The sequence below is a fragment of the Hyla sarda genome, chromosome 1 (assembly GCF_029499605.1).
Source record: "Hyla sarda isolate aHylSar1 chromosome 1, aHylSar1.hap1, whole genome shotgun sequence".
Classification (NCBI taxonomy): Eukaryota; Metazoa; Chordata; class Amphibia; order Anura; family Hylidae; genus Hyla; species Hyla sarda.
The window spans coordinates 384,161,840-384,179,547 of NC_079189.1; the positions used below are offsets into that span (position 1 = coordinate 384,161,840).

At 41.8% G+C, this 17,708-nt stretch overlaps 1 protein-coding gene and 1 long non-coding RNA gene across 3 annotated transcripts in view; one reads left to right on the forward strand and one right to left on the reverse strand.

Moving 5' to 3' along the window:
• The window catches only part of LOC130276077 (uncharacterized), an 81,861-nt gene extending 70,087 nt beyond the window's left edge, over positions 1-11,774 (forward strand). Inside the window, exon 3 of the long non-coding RNA XR_008845014.1 lies at positions 11,671-11,774. This is a non-coding gene — a long non-coding RNA (uncharacterized LOC130276077). The remainder of the gene's footprint in view (positions 1-11,670) is intronic.
• SLC35D2 (solute carrier family 35 member D2) overlaps positions 1-15,832 on the reverse strand; it is a 55,849-nt gene extending 40,017 nt beyond the window's left edge. The window contains exons 1-5 of one of the 2 annotated variants that reach the window (XM_056524909.1): positions 15,737-15,832; positions 14,942-15,223; positions 12,538-12,571; positions 11,428-11,514; positions 7,733-7,800 (exon numbers count right to left, since the gene is read on the reverse strand). In XM_056524909.1, the coding sequence (XP_056380884.1) occupies positions 7,733-7,800; positions 11,428-11,514; positions 12,538-12,571; positions 14,942-15,060 (308 nt within the window). In that variant the 5' untranslated portion in view covers positions 15,061-15,223; positions 15,737-15,832. Of the gene's footprint in view, positions 1-7,732; positions 7,801-11,427; positions 11,515-11,701; positions 11,825-12,537; positions 12,572-14,941; positions 15,224-15,736 lie in introns of those variants that run through there. The other variant, XM_056524919.1, reaches the window with a different exon arrangement.
• Positions 15,833-17,708: the final 1,876 nt, after the last annotated feature.

Here is a 17,708-nt window from a genome sequence, read left to right on the forward strand (position 1 = left end):
GGACAATTACATTTTTACATTTTCATTTTTTCCTCCTCGCCTTCTAAAAATCATAGCTCTTTTATATTTTCATCCACAGACTAGTATGAGGGCTTGTTTTTTGCGCGACCAGTTGTCCTTTGTAATGACATAACTCATTATATCATAAAATGTATGGCGCAACCAAAAAACACTATTTTTGTGGGGAAATTAAAAAGAAAAACGCAATTTTGCTAATTTTGGAAGGTTTCGTTTTCACGCCGTACAATTTATGGTAAAAATGACATGTGTTCTTTATTCTGAGGGTCAATACGATTAAAATGATACCCATTATTACATACTTTTATATTATTGTTGTACTTTTTAACCAAATTAGTACGTTTATAATCCCTTTATTTTGATGACCTCTAACTTTTTTATTTTTACGTATAAGCGGCGGTATGAGGGCTCATTTTTTGCGCCATGATCTGTACTTTTTTTTTATGCTACATTTGCATATAAAAAACTTTTAGTAAATTTTTTATAATTGTTTTTTAATAAAATGTATTAAAAAAGTAGCAATTTTGGACTTTTTTTTTTTCTTTTACGTTCACGCCATTCACCGTACGGGATCATTAACATTTTATTTTAATAGTTCGGACATTTACGCACGCGGCGATACCAAATATGTCTATCACATTTTTTTTTATGTATAGGACATAGTGTTATCGGTCATCTTCTGCTCTGGTCTGCTCGATCTCAGACCAGAGCAGAAGACGCCGGGAGCCGGACAGAGGCAGGTAAGGGGACCTCCGTGCGGCGTTCTGAATGATCGGATCCCCGCAGCAGCGCTGCGGGCGATCCGATCATTCATTGAAATCGCGTACTGCTGCAGATGCCCAGATCTGTATTGATCCCGGCACCTGAGGTGTTAATGGCGGACGCCCGCGAGATCGCGGGCGTCGGCCATTGCCGTTGGGTCCCTGGCTGCGATCAGCAGCCGGGATCAGCCACGCATGACACGGGCATCGCTCCGATGCCCGCGGTTATGCACAGGACGTAAATGTACGTCCTGGTGCGCTAAGTACCACCGCACCAGGACGTACATTTACGTCCTGCATCCTTAAGAGGTTAAGCAAACACCATCCACATGATACTTGTATAGAAGGTGCATAAGCACACAGCCACAAAGAGCACCCTCAACCCCCCGCGGTTTTTTTTTCTACACTGTCATTTTAGCCAGGATTACCTTTATTGTATTATTTTTCCTCCTCAGCTCCGCTCATTTGAGATTTTTTTTATTGTTATACATTTCACATGTGTTCTAATTGTCTTGTTTTGTTTTCTTAAGCTCTCTATCTACTGCCTCTTACATTAGCATGTATGATACAATAGATGAAAAAATTACTCAGTTTTCCCCATTTTCAGATATCGGAATTTCAGCAATGTAGTAGACTATTAATCCTGGACAAATGTGTAATGTTTATAGAGCTTCAAAGTAAATGTTTAGTCAGTATTTTATTTGTTAACGCCCTCTATAAGTGCCAGGAACCTGTTTTTTCACTCAAATGCTATGAAAATGACACATGACGTTTGTATGCAGAAGTGAATACTTAGATTCTGCTGTATGTGCTTCCAAGACATTCTAAAGAAATGTCATTGTAATCATCTGGGTTAATCTGTAACTGTTATCATCTCTGTAGGTTTTGTCTTTTTTTCCGCGGAAACAGAAACAAAATGTTTGCATTTATATCTAAATTTACTCCATTAGCAGGAACTGTCTTAACAGCGGCAAGTACTAGGGAAAACAGGCCTGAAAAGAGTCACAATCAGAGCTGCTTAGCCGTATGAGAGCTATCTAAGTAGTATTTAAAGGGGCCTATCTGTTGAAAAAGAGTGCCGCTGCCTTTGTTTTCTGCAAATAGCTAAGGTAGGGATGTAATAGGAGGTTGGACCCCTAGTGCTCATACACTAATAACCTATCTCAAGTGACTTGGAGCATGGGTGGAGCTTAGTAATGTCATCGGTGTTTGCTAACAGCAGGACCCAGCAGAGAACAGCAGCAGTGATGTCACTTAGCTCTGCCCGTGGTCCAAGTCGGCCCCATCACAGAAGATAAGGAAGAAGATTGCGGAAGAACCACAGCACGGAACAGGACCAGGTAAGTATCGCAGTCATCAGTGTCACCTGCACTACCTGTCTGTACCTGACAGGTTAGTGAAGGTGACATTGATGACAGATTTCCTTTAAATGTTTTATTGTGGCTGCTGTAAAAAAAAAAAAAAAAAAAAAAAGGAATACTCATCTGCCTCAGTCTCCCGTAGCTCCATGTGTGACATTTTCTTGTCCTACTACTTCCAATTTGTGAGATACTCTTGTAAGCAGTGACAGCCCAGTCAGCCAACTGAGTCCCGCCTTAGTCAGTAATTGGCTGAGCGGGCCATCACTGCTGAGAAGAGTTTGTCTTGGAAGAGAGAAACAGAGTGGGGGACCAGATGTCATTATATTGGAGGCTGCAGAGGACCAAAGTAGGTGAGTATGACATTTATTATTTATATAGTAGCCACATTAAAATATACTAGGCAAAGGAATAACCTCTTTAAATGGGAACTGTCAGATCCAAAAATATTTTTATATGTTGTTACTGATGAAAATTAAAGAACTTTAGTAATATGGTTGTTTAAAAATTTTTAAATTTTTAATAAAGAAAACAGCTTCTGAAAATCCCACCACTAGGGGTCCCCATCCCTACTGGGACACTAACCAGTCCTGCAGCAGCATCAGGCTTGTCCATGAGTCATGGACAAGAGATGACTCATGGACAAGGCTTCATGAGCAGACACACCAATCTCCTCCCACCATCACAAGGAGAGACACCCCCCTTCCCCTGAGAGGATTTCTAACACTGTGAGCTGATGAAGAGAGGTATTATCTATATATATATATATATATATATATATATATATATATATATAAAACTCAACGTGTGTGTGTGTGTGTATGTATGTGTGTATGTTCCAGCATCACGTCCATACGGCTAAAGATATTAACATGAAACTTGGCACACATGTTACTTATATGTCAACAACAAACATAGGATAGGTGATTTAACCCTTACTCACCCCCATTTGCCAGGGGCGGGGTTTATGTTTAAAGTCCCAAACAAGTCAATGGGAAATATATGTTAGTGCATAACTTCCAAACGGCTTGAGATATTTCGATAATACTTGGTAACATGTTACTTATATGTCCACTTAAAATATAGGATAGTTAATTTAACCCTTAACTACCCCCATTTGTGAAGGTCAGGGTTTTTTGTTTAAAGTCCCATGCAAATCAATGAAAATGTATGTTCCCACATAACTTCCGTACAGCTGGAGATATTTCAATACCTGGTACACATATTACGGGTCGGGATAGGAGGTCAAGATAGGAGGTCAGGATAGGAGGACGGGATAGGAGGTCGCGATAGGAGGTCGCGATAGGAGGTCCCGATAGGAGGACGGGATAGGAGGTCGGGATAGGAGGTCGGGATAGGGGGACGGGATAGGGGGACGGGATAGGGGGACGGGATAGGGGGACGGGATAGGGGGACGGGATAGGGGGACGGGATAGGGGGACGGGATAGGGGGACGGGATAGGGGGACGGGATAGGAGGTCTGGATAGGAGGACAGGATAGGAGGTCGGGATAGGAGGTCAAGATAGGAGGTCGAGATAGGAGGTCAAGATAGGAGGTCAAAATAGGACGGGAAAGGAGGACAGGATAGGAGATCAGGATAGGAGGTCGAGATAGGAGGACGGCATATGAGGTTGGGATAGGAGGACGAGATAGGAGGACGAGATAGGAGGTTGGGATAGGAGGACGGGATAGGAGGACGGGATAGGAGGACAGGCTAGGAGGACGGGATAGGAGGACGGGATAGGAGGTCGGGATAGGAGCAGGGGATATGAGGATGGGATAGGAGGTCAGGATAGGAGGTTGGGATAGATGGATTGGATAGGAGGTAGGGATTGGAGGGCGGGAGAGGAGGTCTGGATAGGAGGTCGAGAAAGGAGGTCGGGATAGGAGGTCAGGGTATGAGGTCGAGATAGGAGCAGGGGATATGAGGATGGGATAGGAGGTCAGGATAGGAGGTTGGGATAGATGGATTGGATAGGAGGTAGGGATTGGAGGGCGGGAGAGGAGGTCTGGATAGGAGGTCGAGAAAGGAGGTCGGGATAGGAGGTCGAGATAGGAGGTCGAGATAAGGATAGGAGGATGGGATAGGAGGTAGGAATAGGAGGTCGGGATAGGAGGACAGGATAGGAGGACGGGATAGGGGGACGGGATAGGGGGACGGGATAGGGGGACGGGATAGGGGGACGAGATAGGGGGACGGGATAGGGGGACGGGATAGGGGGTCGGGATAGGAGGACAGGATAGGAGGTCGAGATAGGAGGTCAAGATAGGAGGTCAAAATAGGACGGGAAAGGAGGACAGGATAGGAGATCAGGAAAGGAGGATGGGATAGGAGGACGGGATAGGAGGACGGGATAAGAGGACGGGATAGGAGGACGGGATAGGAGGTCGGGATAGGAGGATGGGATATGACAACAATATATGAGGACGGGATATGAAGTCAAAAGCTTCCTCCTTTGTTTATTTTCCTTCCCAACAAGGATAAGAAAGGAAAAACCGGACAACGCCAGGAACTCAGCCAGTAATAAATATAGGTGATATAGGCATAAAAATGATATGTACATGGTCAGGATTTAGCACTGAGTAACACATTTTTTTTTTTTTTATTGTGGGATCTGACAGGTACGCTTTAACAATAAAAAGATAGAAACAGAAAAAAGAACAGCCATTCAGCATAAAACCCCTTTAGTGATCTGTATGACATACATAAATACATGGTACCATACAGGTGTTGAAGCCTTTTCCCTTTATCTCCATTCAAACACCATTATATATGTTCTGGCAGTCACTATGATGTAACATAAAACTAAAATGAATGAGATTAGGTAATGGGAAAACCATACATAAGCTCACTAAATCTAATACAAATAGGATGATCATTTTTATATTTATAAATATTATGTTTTATATTTAATATCTCTTATGATGGCTATGCCACATAGTTTGGATCCATTTTCTTGCTACAACTGAGCTACAACGTCTTTTTGATGTCTAGTGCATTGTAAAGATACCCATTGACCCTTTTACGCAAAATCAGGTACATGTACATGGTGAATAGGGATGACTTCCCGCATCACCATGTACATGTGCCAGGGATGTGGAAATCCTATCGCCCGACACCAGGGACATGTAGTTCCAGGCATCGGGCAGGTTAATTTTTCATAGCTTTAGCCCTGTATCGGGCAAGCAGGGCCGGAGTTACTTCCCCCTTTTTTTTTTTTTCTTTATAATGCCGGTTTGAGGTGCAGGAGTGAATGCAGACTTGCATAGGACGCAAGTCTGCACCTCACACCGGCGCTCAGGGTGTACAGACCGGGCTCCTGCCTCGAACCATCTCCATACTCGGCGGCTCCCGGCTGATTTCAGTAGCCAGGGGCCACCGCTAATAGCCCGGCATGCGGCGATCGCCGCGGCCGGCTATTAACCCTTTAGATTACCGCTGTCAAAGTTGCTGATATATTCTACAGAGGAAGTTATGTTGTTCTTTCCAGTCTGGCCACAGTGTTCTCTGCTGACACCTCTGTCCATGTCAGGAACTGTCCAGAGTAGGGGCAAATCCCCATAGAAACCTCTCCTGCTCTGGACAGTTCCTTACATGGACAGAAATGGCAGCAAAGAGCACTGTGGTCAGACTGAAAAGAACAACTCAACTTCCTCTGGAGCATACAGCAGCTGATAAGTCCTGGAAGGATTAAGATTTTTTTATTAGAAGTAATTTACAAATCTGTTTAACTTTCTGGCACCAGTTGATTTGAATTTTTAAATGTGAAAGTTAAACAGACTTGTAAATGACTTCTATTAAAAAATCTTAATCCTTTTGGTACTTTTTAGCAGCTGTATGCTACAGAGGAAATTCTTTACTTTTTTTAATTTATTTTTTGTGTTGTCCACAGTGCTCTCACCTCTGTCCGTGTCAGGAACTGTTCAGAGTATCATAGGTTTACTATGGGGATTTTCTCCTGCTCTGGACAGTTCCTGATACGGGCATCAGGTGTCAGCAGAGATCACTGTGGACAACACAAAAAATAAATTAAAAAAATAAAGATTTTCCTCTGTAGCAAACAGCTGCTAAAAAGTACTGAAAGGATTAAGATTTTTTTTTATACAAGTAATTTACAAATCTATTTAACTTTCTGGCACCAGTTCATTTAAAAAAAAAAAAAAAGTTTTCCACCGGAGTACCCCTTTAACCTCTTAAGGACCCATGACATATGCGTACGTCATAAGTCCCGGTCCTGCGATATAACGCGGGGTCACACGGTGACCCCGCATCATATCGCGGCGGGCCCGGCGTCATAGTGAAGCCGGGACCCGCCTCTAATAGCGCGCGGCACTGATCGCTGTGCCGCACGCTATTAACCCTTTAGCCGCGTGCTCAAAGCTGAGCCGCGCGGCTAAAAACGAAAGTAAAATGTGCCGGTTAGCTCAGGGAGCTGTTCGGGATCGCCGCGGTATAATCGCGGCATCCCGAACAGCTGTAGCACAGGAGGAGGTCTTCTTACCTTCTCCTGTGCTGTCCGATCGCCGAATGAATGCTTCAAGCCTGAGATCCACGAAAACACTAATTGATCCATTCCTATGGAGATGGATCAATCAGTGTAAAAGATCAGTTAATGCAATGTTATAGCCCCCTATAGGAGCTATAATATTGCATAAGAAAAGTGTAAAAAAATCATTAACCCTTTCAATTATCCCTTCCCCTAATAAAAGTTTGAATCACCCGGCATTTCCAAAAATAAAAAAAAACATTATGTAAATAATAATAAAAATAAACATATGTGGTATCGCCGCATGCGGAAATGTCCGAATTATAAAAATATACCGCTTTTTAAACCGCTCGTTCAATGGCGTACACGCCAAAAAATTCCAAAGTCCAAAATACCGCATTTTTGATCACTTTTTATACCACAAAAAAGTGAATAAAAAGTGATCAAAAAGTCTGATCAGAACAAAAATCGTACCGCTAAAAACTTCAGATCACAGCGCAAAAAATGAGTCCTCAAAGCGCCCTGAACACAGAAAAATAAAAAAGTTATAGGGGTCAAAAGATTACCATTTTAAACGTATAAATTTTCCTGCATGTATTCAGGATTTTTTTCGGAAGTGATACAAATTCAAACCTATACAAGTAGAGTATCATTTTAACCGTATGGACCTACAGAATAAAGATAAGGTATCATTTTTGACAAAAAATGTACTGCGTAAAAACAGAAGCCCCCAAAACTTACAAAATAGTGTTTTTTCATCAATTTTGTCGCACATTGATTTTTTTCCCCGTTTCACCGTAGATTTTTGGTGAAGACTGTCATTACAAAGTTTTAGGTGAAAATTTTTAAGAGTTATGATTTTTTAAAGTTAAGGAGGAAAAATTGAAAATGAAAAAACGGAAAAAGCCCGGGTCCTTAAGGGGTTAAGGTCAAAACTGGCTAAGATGTAAAGAGGTTAAGGGAGCCTTTAAATGACTGGCAAATAACTGAACATAGTTGAGATTTCTATGGTGTTTGCATGCTATATTTATGTATTTCCTTTTGTGTACCTAACTTTACATATATATGAAATCTCAACTAAGTCAAAAGATCAACTATTTTCCTTACCTTAGTTTCTGTGTGCTTGATAATCCTGTTAAATGATTACCAATGTACAATAAAGGCAAAGGAAATAACTGCAAACAGAAAGAAAAGTTGCTTCTGTTAAGTCAAATAACCTGCCTGATCTTTTACGGTTCATTTACACAGTGACGTCCTAGAACATTTGTGCTGTCAGTAGTAAATCCAATGAGGCTGACTATATGCTGTGCAGCACAACATTTAATAAAGCTTTGATATTTCCCCATTGTGACAGATTTAAATGCCGTTTTCTGTTTTACAGAATTCCACTCCGAAATATTTTGTACTGATAAAAGAATGTCTCCATGATTGGCGTTTAATGGCCAATTTGTGGCAAATCTTCAGATCCTGAGCCAATTTTGCATATGGTACATGTGGCTTTTGCCCCAGATTTTCTTTAGAATTTCTCCCTTTGCATTGCATTGCTTGAAATCTGCAGTGTGAATATGCAGCAAACCTCCAATATATTAGCCATGTTAGAAATTTGACAATCCACATAATGGCCTCCTATAGTCAGTGGAAAATTGCAATACACGTCTGAATGTGGCCATGGGTATTTTTACATGTGCCCGTTGTGTTGCAGAAATTTCTAAGCCTGTTCTATAGTGGATGACTGAAATAAAAAAGCACAAACGGATGCGCTCCGTAGTGTAACACCAAAGGTGAGTTGGTAACGCTAAGTGTGAATTGCGCTTACCACATGAAGTTGTACTCCAACCAAGTACAACAATGGAACAGGGCGTATCATCAAAGGGTCTCTGCAGCTTCGTCCCGCTGAAATAGAATCACGATAAAAACAAGCAATCTCCAGGTAGCAGAGCGGGATCAATGGAAGCGCTGAGACCAGATAAGAAGTTAAAAGGATTTATTTCCCATGATGCAACGCGTTTCACGGTCACCCGCTTCCTCAGGCATGAGGAAGCGGGTGACCGTGAAACGCGTTGCATCATGGGAAATAAATCCTTTTAACTTCTTATCTGGTCTCAGCGCTTCCATTGATCCCGCTCTGCTACCTGGAGATTGCTTGTTTTTATCGTGATTCTACTATAGTGGATGAGGTATGTAAGGATCTGTGCATAGCCTGAAGAAATAATATCATACAGATGTATGAATGTACGGGAGCTGGAAGCCTCATCTGTACATTGTGGTAGTGGTGGTACCAGGTTACTGTGCTTCAGCTCCCATACAGTAGATTGGGCTGGCCCAAACAGCTGACTGATGCCAGAAAACTGCTTGCCACAATATTCTCCCTCCCGTACAGGTGTTCTCTTAACTTTATTCCACAGCCAGCAAGTAATTCTTCCAGGCCCGTGCAAGATTACTATGATGTTGTGCCATATCTATGCTGTCAATCACACTTACTTCTTTGTGATGTCTGCCCAAATGACTTTTTTGTGGGCAATTTACATGCAATGTGCACCAATTATGTCATTTTCTGAACATTTATAGATGGGACCGCAGCCATACAATCATTGTAGGAAATGCTTTATTAGGGTACTTTCACATGTACGCAGATATGATGTGCAGGATGTGATGCACAGGATTTTCTGCTGCAGATTTCAATGTAAACTACCGTATTTTTCGCCCTATAGGACGCACCGGCGTATAAGACGCACCCAATTTATAGGTGCAAAATCTAAAAAAATTAAGATTTTGAACCCAATAGTGGTCTTCAACCTGCAGACCTCCAGATGTTGCAAAACTACAACTCCCAGCATGCCCGGACAGCCGTTGGCTGTCCGGGCATGCTGGGAGTTGTAGTTTTGCAACATCTGGAGGTCCGCAGGTTGAAGACCACTGCATAGGAGGTAATACTCAGGTGTCCCCGCCGCTCCGGACCTGTCACCGCTGCCCTGGATGTCGCTCCATCGCTGTCGCCGTGTCCCCGTCGCTCCAAAACGTCTCTGCTTCCGGCAGGGTATCCTCAGTCTCCGTCGCCGCCATCACGTCGTTACGCACGCCGACGCACGCCGACGCACGTACGCGACGACATGATGACGAGGAAGGAGAGCGCCGGCCATACAGTGGAACCCTGAACGGAGAAGACACCGAGGAGGCAGGTAAGGTCCCTCCCGGTGTCCTGTAAGCACTAACCCGGCTATTCAGTCGTGGGTCCTGGCCGTTGATGGCCGCAGAGACCGCCGCGATAGGGGGGTATTCGCCGTATAAGACGCACCGACTTTTTCCCCCCAGTTTTGGGGAAGAAAAAGTGCGTCTTATACAGCGAAAAATACGGTAAATGACTGAGCACAGCTTCTAATGGGCAGTTACAAATCCTGCACATCAAATCTGTGCAGGATCCTATATGTGTGAACGTACACTCATTACATAGGCCAAATCTTAGTGACTGGTTGCCTTTGAAGTGAACACGACAATGCTGGCACCCTTGTACTTTTACACTACTCTGTAGCCAACTATCGGGTTAGCACTGCCTAGGAGGATACAACTGAAGCAAGTATTGGTCCTGCATTACACTGACAACACAGTTTTTCCTTAGTATGCAGAAAATCTGTCCACAGGAATTTAGTAGATATAAAAAGGTGTAATTTGAAGCAAGTAGATGCAGGTACAAGAAAAGAGCCACATTTTTAAGGGATTTGACATAAGCGGTTCTATGCGCAGTAGAATCCCTTTAACCTTTTGTCAACACTTGTAATTTTGGGATTATGTCCTATAGAAAACATTAGGGTGGTTTTACATACCACTGCAGTTCCTGATTTGCCTAATTTAGATTATCTGCCACATTTAAACACATCTATACAGTGGATATACATAGGGCTTAAATGCTGCAGATTTTCCCATAGTGGATAATTCCACAGTATAAACCACAGGTACACCTGCAACACTAAATCATGCTGGATTATTGTAGATTCACAGATTCCAATATTAGTGTGGAATATGGCAAAAAAAAAAAAGTAATATTTTTAAAATCTGCAGGTCGTTCGCAGAAAGATTAGACATCTTGTCCCCTACCCTTTGGATAGAGATAAAATGTTTAGGGGTGGAATGAAATTATTGTGGATTTCTATTTTCTCAGCATTAAAGGGTACCTCTCATCGAATAAACTTTTGATATATTTTAGATTAATGAATGTTGAATAACTTTCCAATAGCATGTTAATGAAAAATATGCTTCTTTCTATTGTATTTTTCCCGATTAGTCCTGTCAGCAAGCATTTCTGACTCATGCTGGAGTCCTAAACACTTAGAGCTGCCAGCCTGCTTTGTTCACAGCCAAACAGGCTGTGAACAAAGCAGGCTGGCAGCTCTGAGTGTTCTCCTTTGTGAACAAAGCAGACTGGCAGCTCGTAATGTTTAGGACTTCAGCATGAGTCTGAAATGCTTGCTGCCAGGACTGGTAGGGAGACCCCTAGTGGTCATTTCTTCAAAGTGGAAAATTAAATAGAAAGAAGCATATTTTTTAATAACATGCAATTGTAAAGTTATTCTGCATACATTAATCTATAATATATCAAAAGTTTTTTTGATGAGAGGTACCCTTTAAAACCTTTACAGAAGTGAAGATATGGCACATGAATTGAAGAAGATCTAAAATTTTGTGATGTGTACATGAAAGCCACTTTGAGGACAAAAGGTTCACAAGCCCCCAGATGCAAAGTAACAAACTGTAAATTCTATTATACTTTATATTATATATTTCTCAATAACATTGTACATACTCACTCTTTTTGGGATTGTTCTATCAAAATCTGGAAATGTAATGATTCCATTTATCTTTCCTAGGTACATTACAAGAACTGTGAATCCCATCTAATAAAGCAGATAAATAGTATTAGTACCTAGTGCACTGCATTTACTGAAATTAAAGGATTTATGTAAAAATGCACTAAAAATAATACAAATTCTTAGAAGGTATCTCAGACACAGAAGTATAAACATGTATTGTTATATTTCTTCAAAAAACAGGATTTGAAACAAGTAGGAACAAGTAACAAACCTTATCCTATAACATTGACCTAAATACCCATGTGAATGATCCCCAATGCATTCTAATACCAGCATTCTAAGACTCGGAGGAAGAGGATCACAGCGGGGACCTGGCGCAGACAGAACAACAGCTGCAGGAAAGTGGGGGAAATAAGTATGTGGTCTTTGTTGTTTTTACTACACATGGAGAGATACAAAAAATAAATATTCGGAAAACCCCTTAAAGGCTTGGGTACTGGATTTCTAGATGTGAGGTATCAGTACCCTAGCTTCTACCAGCTGATGCCATGTGTTCAGAGATTTGTTCATCTATTATGGGACAGATATGGGGGGAGATTTATCAAAACCTGTGTAGAGCAAGAGTGGTGCAGTTGCTCATAGCAACCAATCAGATTGCTTCTTTCAATTCTCAGAGGCCTCTTTAAAAATGTTTTGATAAATCTCCCCAAAGGTATAGTATCTCCAGCAGATCCCAGGATAAGCACTTCCCAAGTACTTTACACTGCTATTACAAAGGAAGAAATACCTGTGGTCAACATTTTGGCCGTGGATGTTACCATGCAACGGCAGGAAACTCTGCTTGTGTTACATGCAGATACAGATCCAAAACAGTCTTCACCTCTGCCACAACAGAATGACTATGTCAGGGATTTTCAAACAGTGTGTCTCCAGCTGTTGTAAAACTACAACTCCCAGCATGCCCGGACAACCTTTGGCCGATAGATCTGGCCGATAGACTTTTAATGAGATTATAGTAAAAGAGACAGCAGATTATTGATATGATTCTAACACCACAGCTGTTTGGCCTCTTTATACAGTAAGATATAGGTTGACTTGTAGACCTACCTGGCCAACTCCAAGAAAAGTAGATGAGGGAAAACTTGAAAAAAAAAAAGAGATCATGTAGATTACATTTATGAATGAAATAAGAATCAAAGAATATTACCAGTCTAGGATTCACCAGTCTAGTACATCAAGTTCAACCTATAGCCCTATTTTGTCCCTAACGTGTTGATCCAGAGAACAGCAAAAAACCCTTATGAGGCTGAGGCCAATTGCCCCATACTAGTGGGAAAAATTCCTTCCCGACTCCAAATATGGCAATCAGAATAAATCTTCAGATCAACATTCTGTCCCTATTATTCTAGTATACATAACCTGTAATGTTATTACTCTCCAGGAATGCATCCAGACCCCTTTTGAATTGTTTTACTGAGTTCACCATGACCACCTCCCAGAGAGATAGAGTTCCATAGTCTCACTACTAGAATTGCACTTACCAAGTGGCATTGCGCTCAGAGTACAACACCTTAAGAAGGCCATCAGAATCACAATGGGACCTGCTGCTGTTGTTGTTCAACCGGTGGAAGCTTGGTTATCCCCGTAAAGGAAATGTAGAACAAAAGGAACTTTTCACAGCGCTGGTCCTTTCATGCAGAACAGGAACTAAGACATCTTAGAGAATAATGTCTTAATTCCTGTTCTGCATGAAAGGTCCAGCGCTGTGAAAAGTTCCTTTTGTTCTACATTTCAAATGCTCTTACAGTAAAGAACCCCCGTCTGTGCTGGTGTAGAACCCTTCTTTCCTCTAGACGTAGAGGATGCCCCCTTGTTATAGATACAGTCCTGGGTATAAATAGATAATAGAAGTGATCTGTGTACTGTCCCCTTTTTTATTTATAGTAATTTGAGTCAGTATGAAATTAAATTATTCCACTACAGTCACCAGAACTTTCTCAGATGTGTAACGAACGTCAGGAAGCTCCGGCCATTCTTCAAATCGGCCCCTAAACCGAAGATAGCGGGAGAAGGGAAGCGCAGGACCGGACCAGGTAAGTATGGTTATCATGAGTGTCAACCTGCACTACCTGTCTGTTCGAGAGGTTAGTGCAGGTGATAGTGATGGCAGATTTCCTTTAAAATTAACCTGTCAACTCCATGTCATGTTCAGAGCTCAAGTAGTAGGGAGGCACTGCTGTTCTGTAGGAAGCACACCTCCTCCCTCACTTACCCTTCTCTGCCCTGCATGATTGACGTACAGTGCTCGGCTTCCAGCACTGATCCCTAGATGTCAAGACAGGGAAAGTTAGAGGAAGATGTGCATCCTGCGGCTCTGCAGTGCCTCCTTGCTTCTTGAGTTTTGGGCATCATATAGAGTTGCCCAATTTCCTTTAAGAGAAAGCAGAATGTAATCTATAATTCAAGATACCATAAGAAGCTGTCAGGATGCTGGATTATTGGAAAAAAGAATATAACAATAAGCATTAGGGTGCGTTCACATGTGAATAATCTGCTGGGGCTTACCCACAGCTATAAATCTGCAAGTAGGGAATGTTGTTACCCATTGACTTTATAAGGTAGCAACATTATCCGCTTGCAGATTTTCTGATGCGGAAATTCTGCAAAGAAATATTGCAGCTACGGGTGACCCACAGTGAATTTTTTGCATGTGAAGATACCCATCAAATGACATCGTAACAATACATTGCTGGTATCCATCAGAAACCTGTCTAACAAGTATGCTGATGTATACCATGGCGTAAAGACAATGGGCTTATAGAGTTTAATGGGCTGAATAACTTTTAAACTATGTTTGGTCCATGTCCTGCACCTATATATTAATTTGACGAACATAACATTTTAGTATGCCGCAAGGATGAAAACCTCCTGTACTATGAACAACTGAAAAAGATACAGATATAGTCATATATTCTGAAGGGTCCAGTAGTATAAGGGGAAATGCACGGTAACCCTAATGCATTTCCCAGATCTTACATCCGATTGTCGCCCAAAAATTCCTAATTCCTTTAGACATGCTGTCATCATAAGGCTAAAAAATGTTAAATTCCATCTGATAAACAACCTTTTTTTTTTTTTTTTGAAATGTCCATTTTCATCCACTTTAAGATGTATGTGCACCTTTAGAAATAGAACATTTGTACTGTAAGAGCTGGACATTTACATGCAGATCTTTGTTGACAGGCTATTCTCTATAACATGGTTTCCTGAACAGGTTACTGTGTATGCAATACCATATAGCAATGACAGGAATCAGACCAGTCATATTTTCCCCATTTGCACTAAAAGATTTTCACTACCATCAGGTATTTTCAGTGTAGACCCAGTCTGACTTCCGCACTTTAGCCAGCCGAACAGGTTTCGTAAGAAAATCAATTATTAGTCATTAATTCATGTTGTACTAGCAGCCTCCACGATTAAGCAATGTTAGAACACTGTAATATCTTCCTACCTGTAGCCGGTGAGCACATTCTTGTTCACCAGGATAATCAGGAATGAGCTCACTGCATAGAAGAGAGCTGACAGGAGCCGTGCTGTACGGAGGGACACAGCTTCTGCTTTGGGAGACATTGTTCTGGGTGAAGGTCCAGTTGGCCCAGGACACTGCACTATAGTTTTGGAACAGCCATTTCAGCCCCGTAAAGTGACAGTGTGAGTACACACTAGAGTTTCCTGGCCACACCTTTATAGAACAGGTGGTAGGTATTCAAGAGGGCGGAGGGAGTGGCTGAAGCTGGGAGGAAGAGGACATATATATGCATTTACAGAGCAGTGCAGCACTAAACATAGTGCTATACGTCTCATGTAGAATCTAGCAATATGCTTTATCCAGATTTTACATTCCATCTAGCCTCATGCACTTTAAGTAGTTTGGAATTTTAGATTATTATTAGACTATAACAGATTAGGTGAAAACAGTTCTTAACAATTACAACAAAAGGGTACGCTGGCAGAATAATAATGAATATATATATATATATATTTTTTTTTTTTTTATATATTTTTTTTTTTTTTACTGGGGGTGCCTCCCTGGAAGAAAAAAAAAACTGTACTTGATGATGTGCACAGTGAAGTGAAGAAAAACCAGTTATTCCAACAGCTATATGGGAAACACACCCAAAGCATACTTCAGACAGAAGCCTTTGACATTACCCATTGTACAGTGGCATAATTCTCATGCTGGCTTTTTAACTGCTTAGGCAGGGTTCTGCTTAAAAATTCTGGTATGCAGAGGGAAACAACTCACCGGCACTGCTTGTCTAGCTAGTAATGTGTGGAAGTGGCAATATTCTCCAATTGGGGCAAACACTACCGCACCGGCAATACAACTGTCCCTAGTAGATGGTGCTCAGTCTGGGGAATGCAAAAGTACAGATGAAAACCAACGAAGAGACAAGACGGCACTCACCATAATGTGGGGTACTTTATTCTTCAGTTGTGTGCAACAAGCGGCAGGGCAGGAAGTCAGACATGCGGGAGACGCCTCGGGACGACCGTTTCATGAGTGATGGTGCACTTCCTCTAGCCGAAGCCATCAGAGGAAGTGCATCATCACGCACGAAACAGTCGTCCCGAGGCATCTCCTGCTACATGGCGTCGGCTAGAGGAAGTGCGTCATTACGCACGAAATGGTCATCCCAAGGTGTCTCCCGCTGCATGCCATCGGCGTTGGCTAGAGGAAGTGCATCATCACGCATGAAATGGTCGTTCAGAGGCGTCTCCCGCTGCATGCCATCGGCGTCGGCTAGAGGAAGTGCTTCATCAAGCATGAAATGGTCATCCCGAGGCATCTCCCACTGCATGCCATCGGTGTCAGCTACAGGAAGTTCGTCATCACCAGTGCTGTGGAGTCGAGGAGTCGGACGAAATTTTGGGTACCTGGAGTCGGAGTCGCCAAATAATGCACAGACTCCGACTCCTACTAAATTTAGATTGGAATGAAAAAAAAGCAAGTTTAAATGTCCCAATTCACAAAAAGTTATAATTAATGACTTCTCTACTGTAAGAATAAAGACCAATGCATGCAGTGCCTCATGTAACCGCAAAACGAACACATTAAGTGTCCGTGAAGAAGCATGCTTTTCATGTGCTTTACTATATGGCACGCAACGCATTAGGAGTGACAATACTTATACTTTCCATAGTGTTGTGTTCTGCTGTTACAGGGAACCCATGGGTAACCTAGCCTCTCACTGATAAGAGATTAAGTAAATATGTTTTTTGCAGGACTAGAGACACTTGTATAAGTGAATGGAATGGAGGGTTAATAGTTCAAGACTGAAGCTGTAAACCATTGGAAAAACAGCTGCCATTCAGCTAAGGCTATAAAAACTTGTAAACTCCGATTGTTAGCTTAAACTTTAATACATTCGCATATTAATACAGAGGAGTCGGAGTCGGAAGTACAAAAAATTGTGGAGTCGGAACATTTATCTACCGACTCCACAGCCCTGGTCATCACACACAAAACGGTCGTCCCAAGATGTCTCCAGCTGTATGCCATCGGTGTCGGCTAGAGGAAGTGTGTCATCCCACAGCCCTGGTCATCACACACAAATCGGTCATCCCGAGGCGTCTCCCGCTGCATGTCTGACTCCCTGACCTGCCGCTTGTTGTACACAACAGAAGAATAAAGTACCCCACGTTATGGTGAATGCAGTCTTGTCTCTTCCTTGGTTTGCTTAAAAATTCATACCCTAGAGCTGAAAAAAAGATGTAATATAATAGTATTGCAGTGAATTTTACTAGCAACAGCACACCCTAGTGGTCAAGTACCCTACTTAAACTAAACAATTAAGTGCGATTATAAAATATTAAAATGCAGCTTTTTGCCTCCCTTGAAGCAGAATAATACAGTCTACAGACGTAGGACATTGTAAAATGCCTAAGAGCATACATGGACAGGATTATAGGGGGACTTTATCATTGTTGGTATAGGTGAACCATTTTTTGTACACCTTTATTTTGTATGCTGGTAATGTATAAAAAAAACACCAAATTTATAAAATAGTCAAAGGTTATTTGAAAAATTTTGTGCAGGAACACATTTCCTGAAATTTCACTTATGTACACCATTTTCTAAGATTTGGTAATTTTGCTAAATTTTTTGACTTTTTATTCTGTTGTGCAAAAATCTGCTAATTTTTCTACACACATGAAAAACTCTAAGCTGGTGTATATTTGTGGTTTTTGAAGAAGTTAGCAAAATGTTTGTGAGG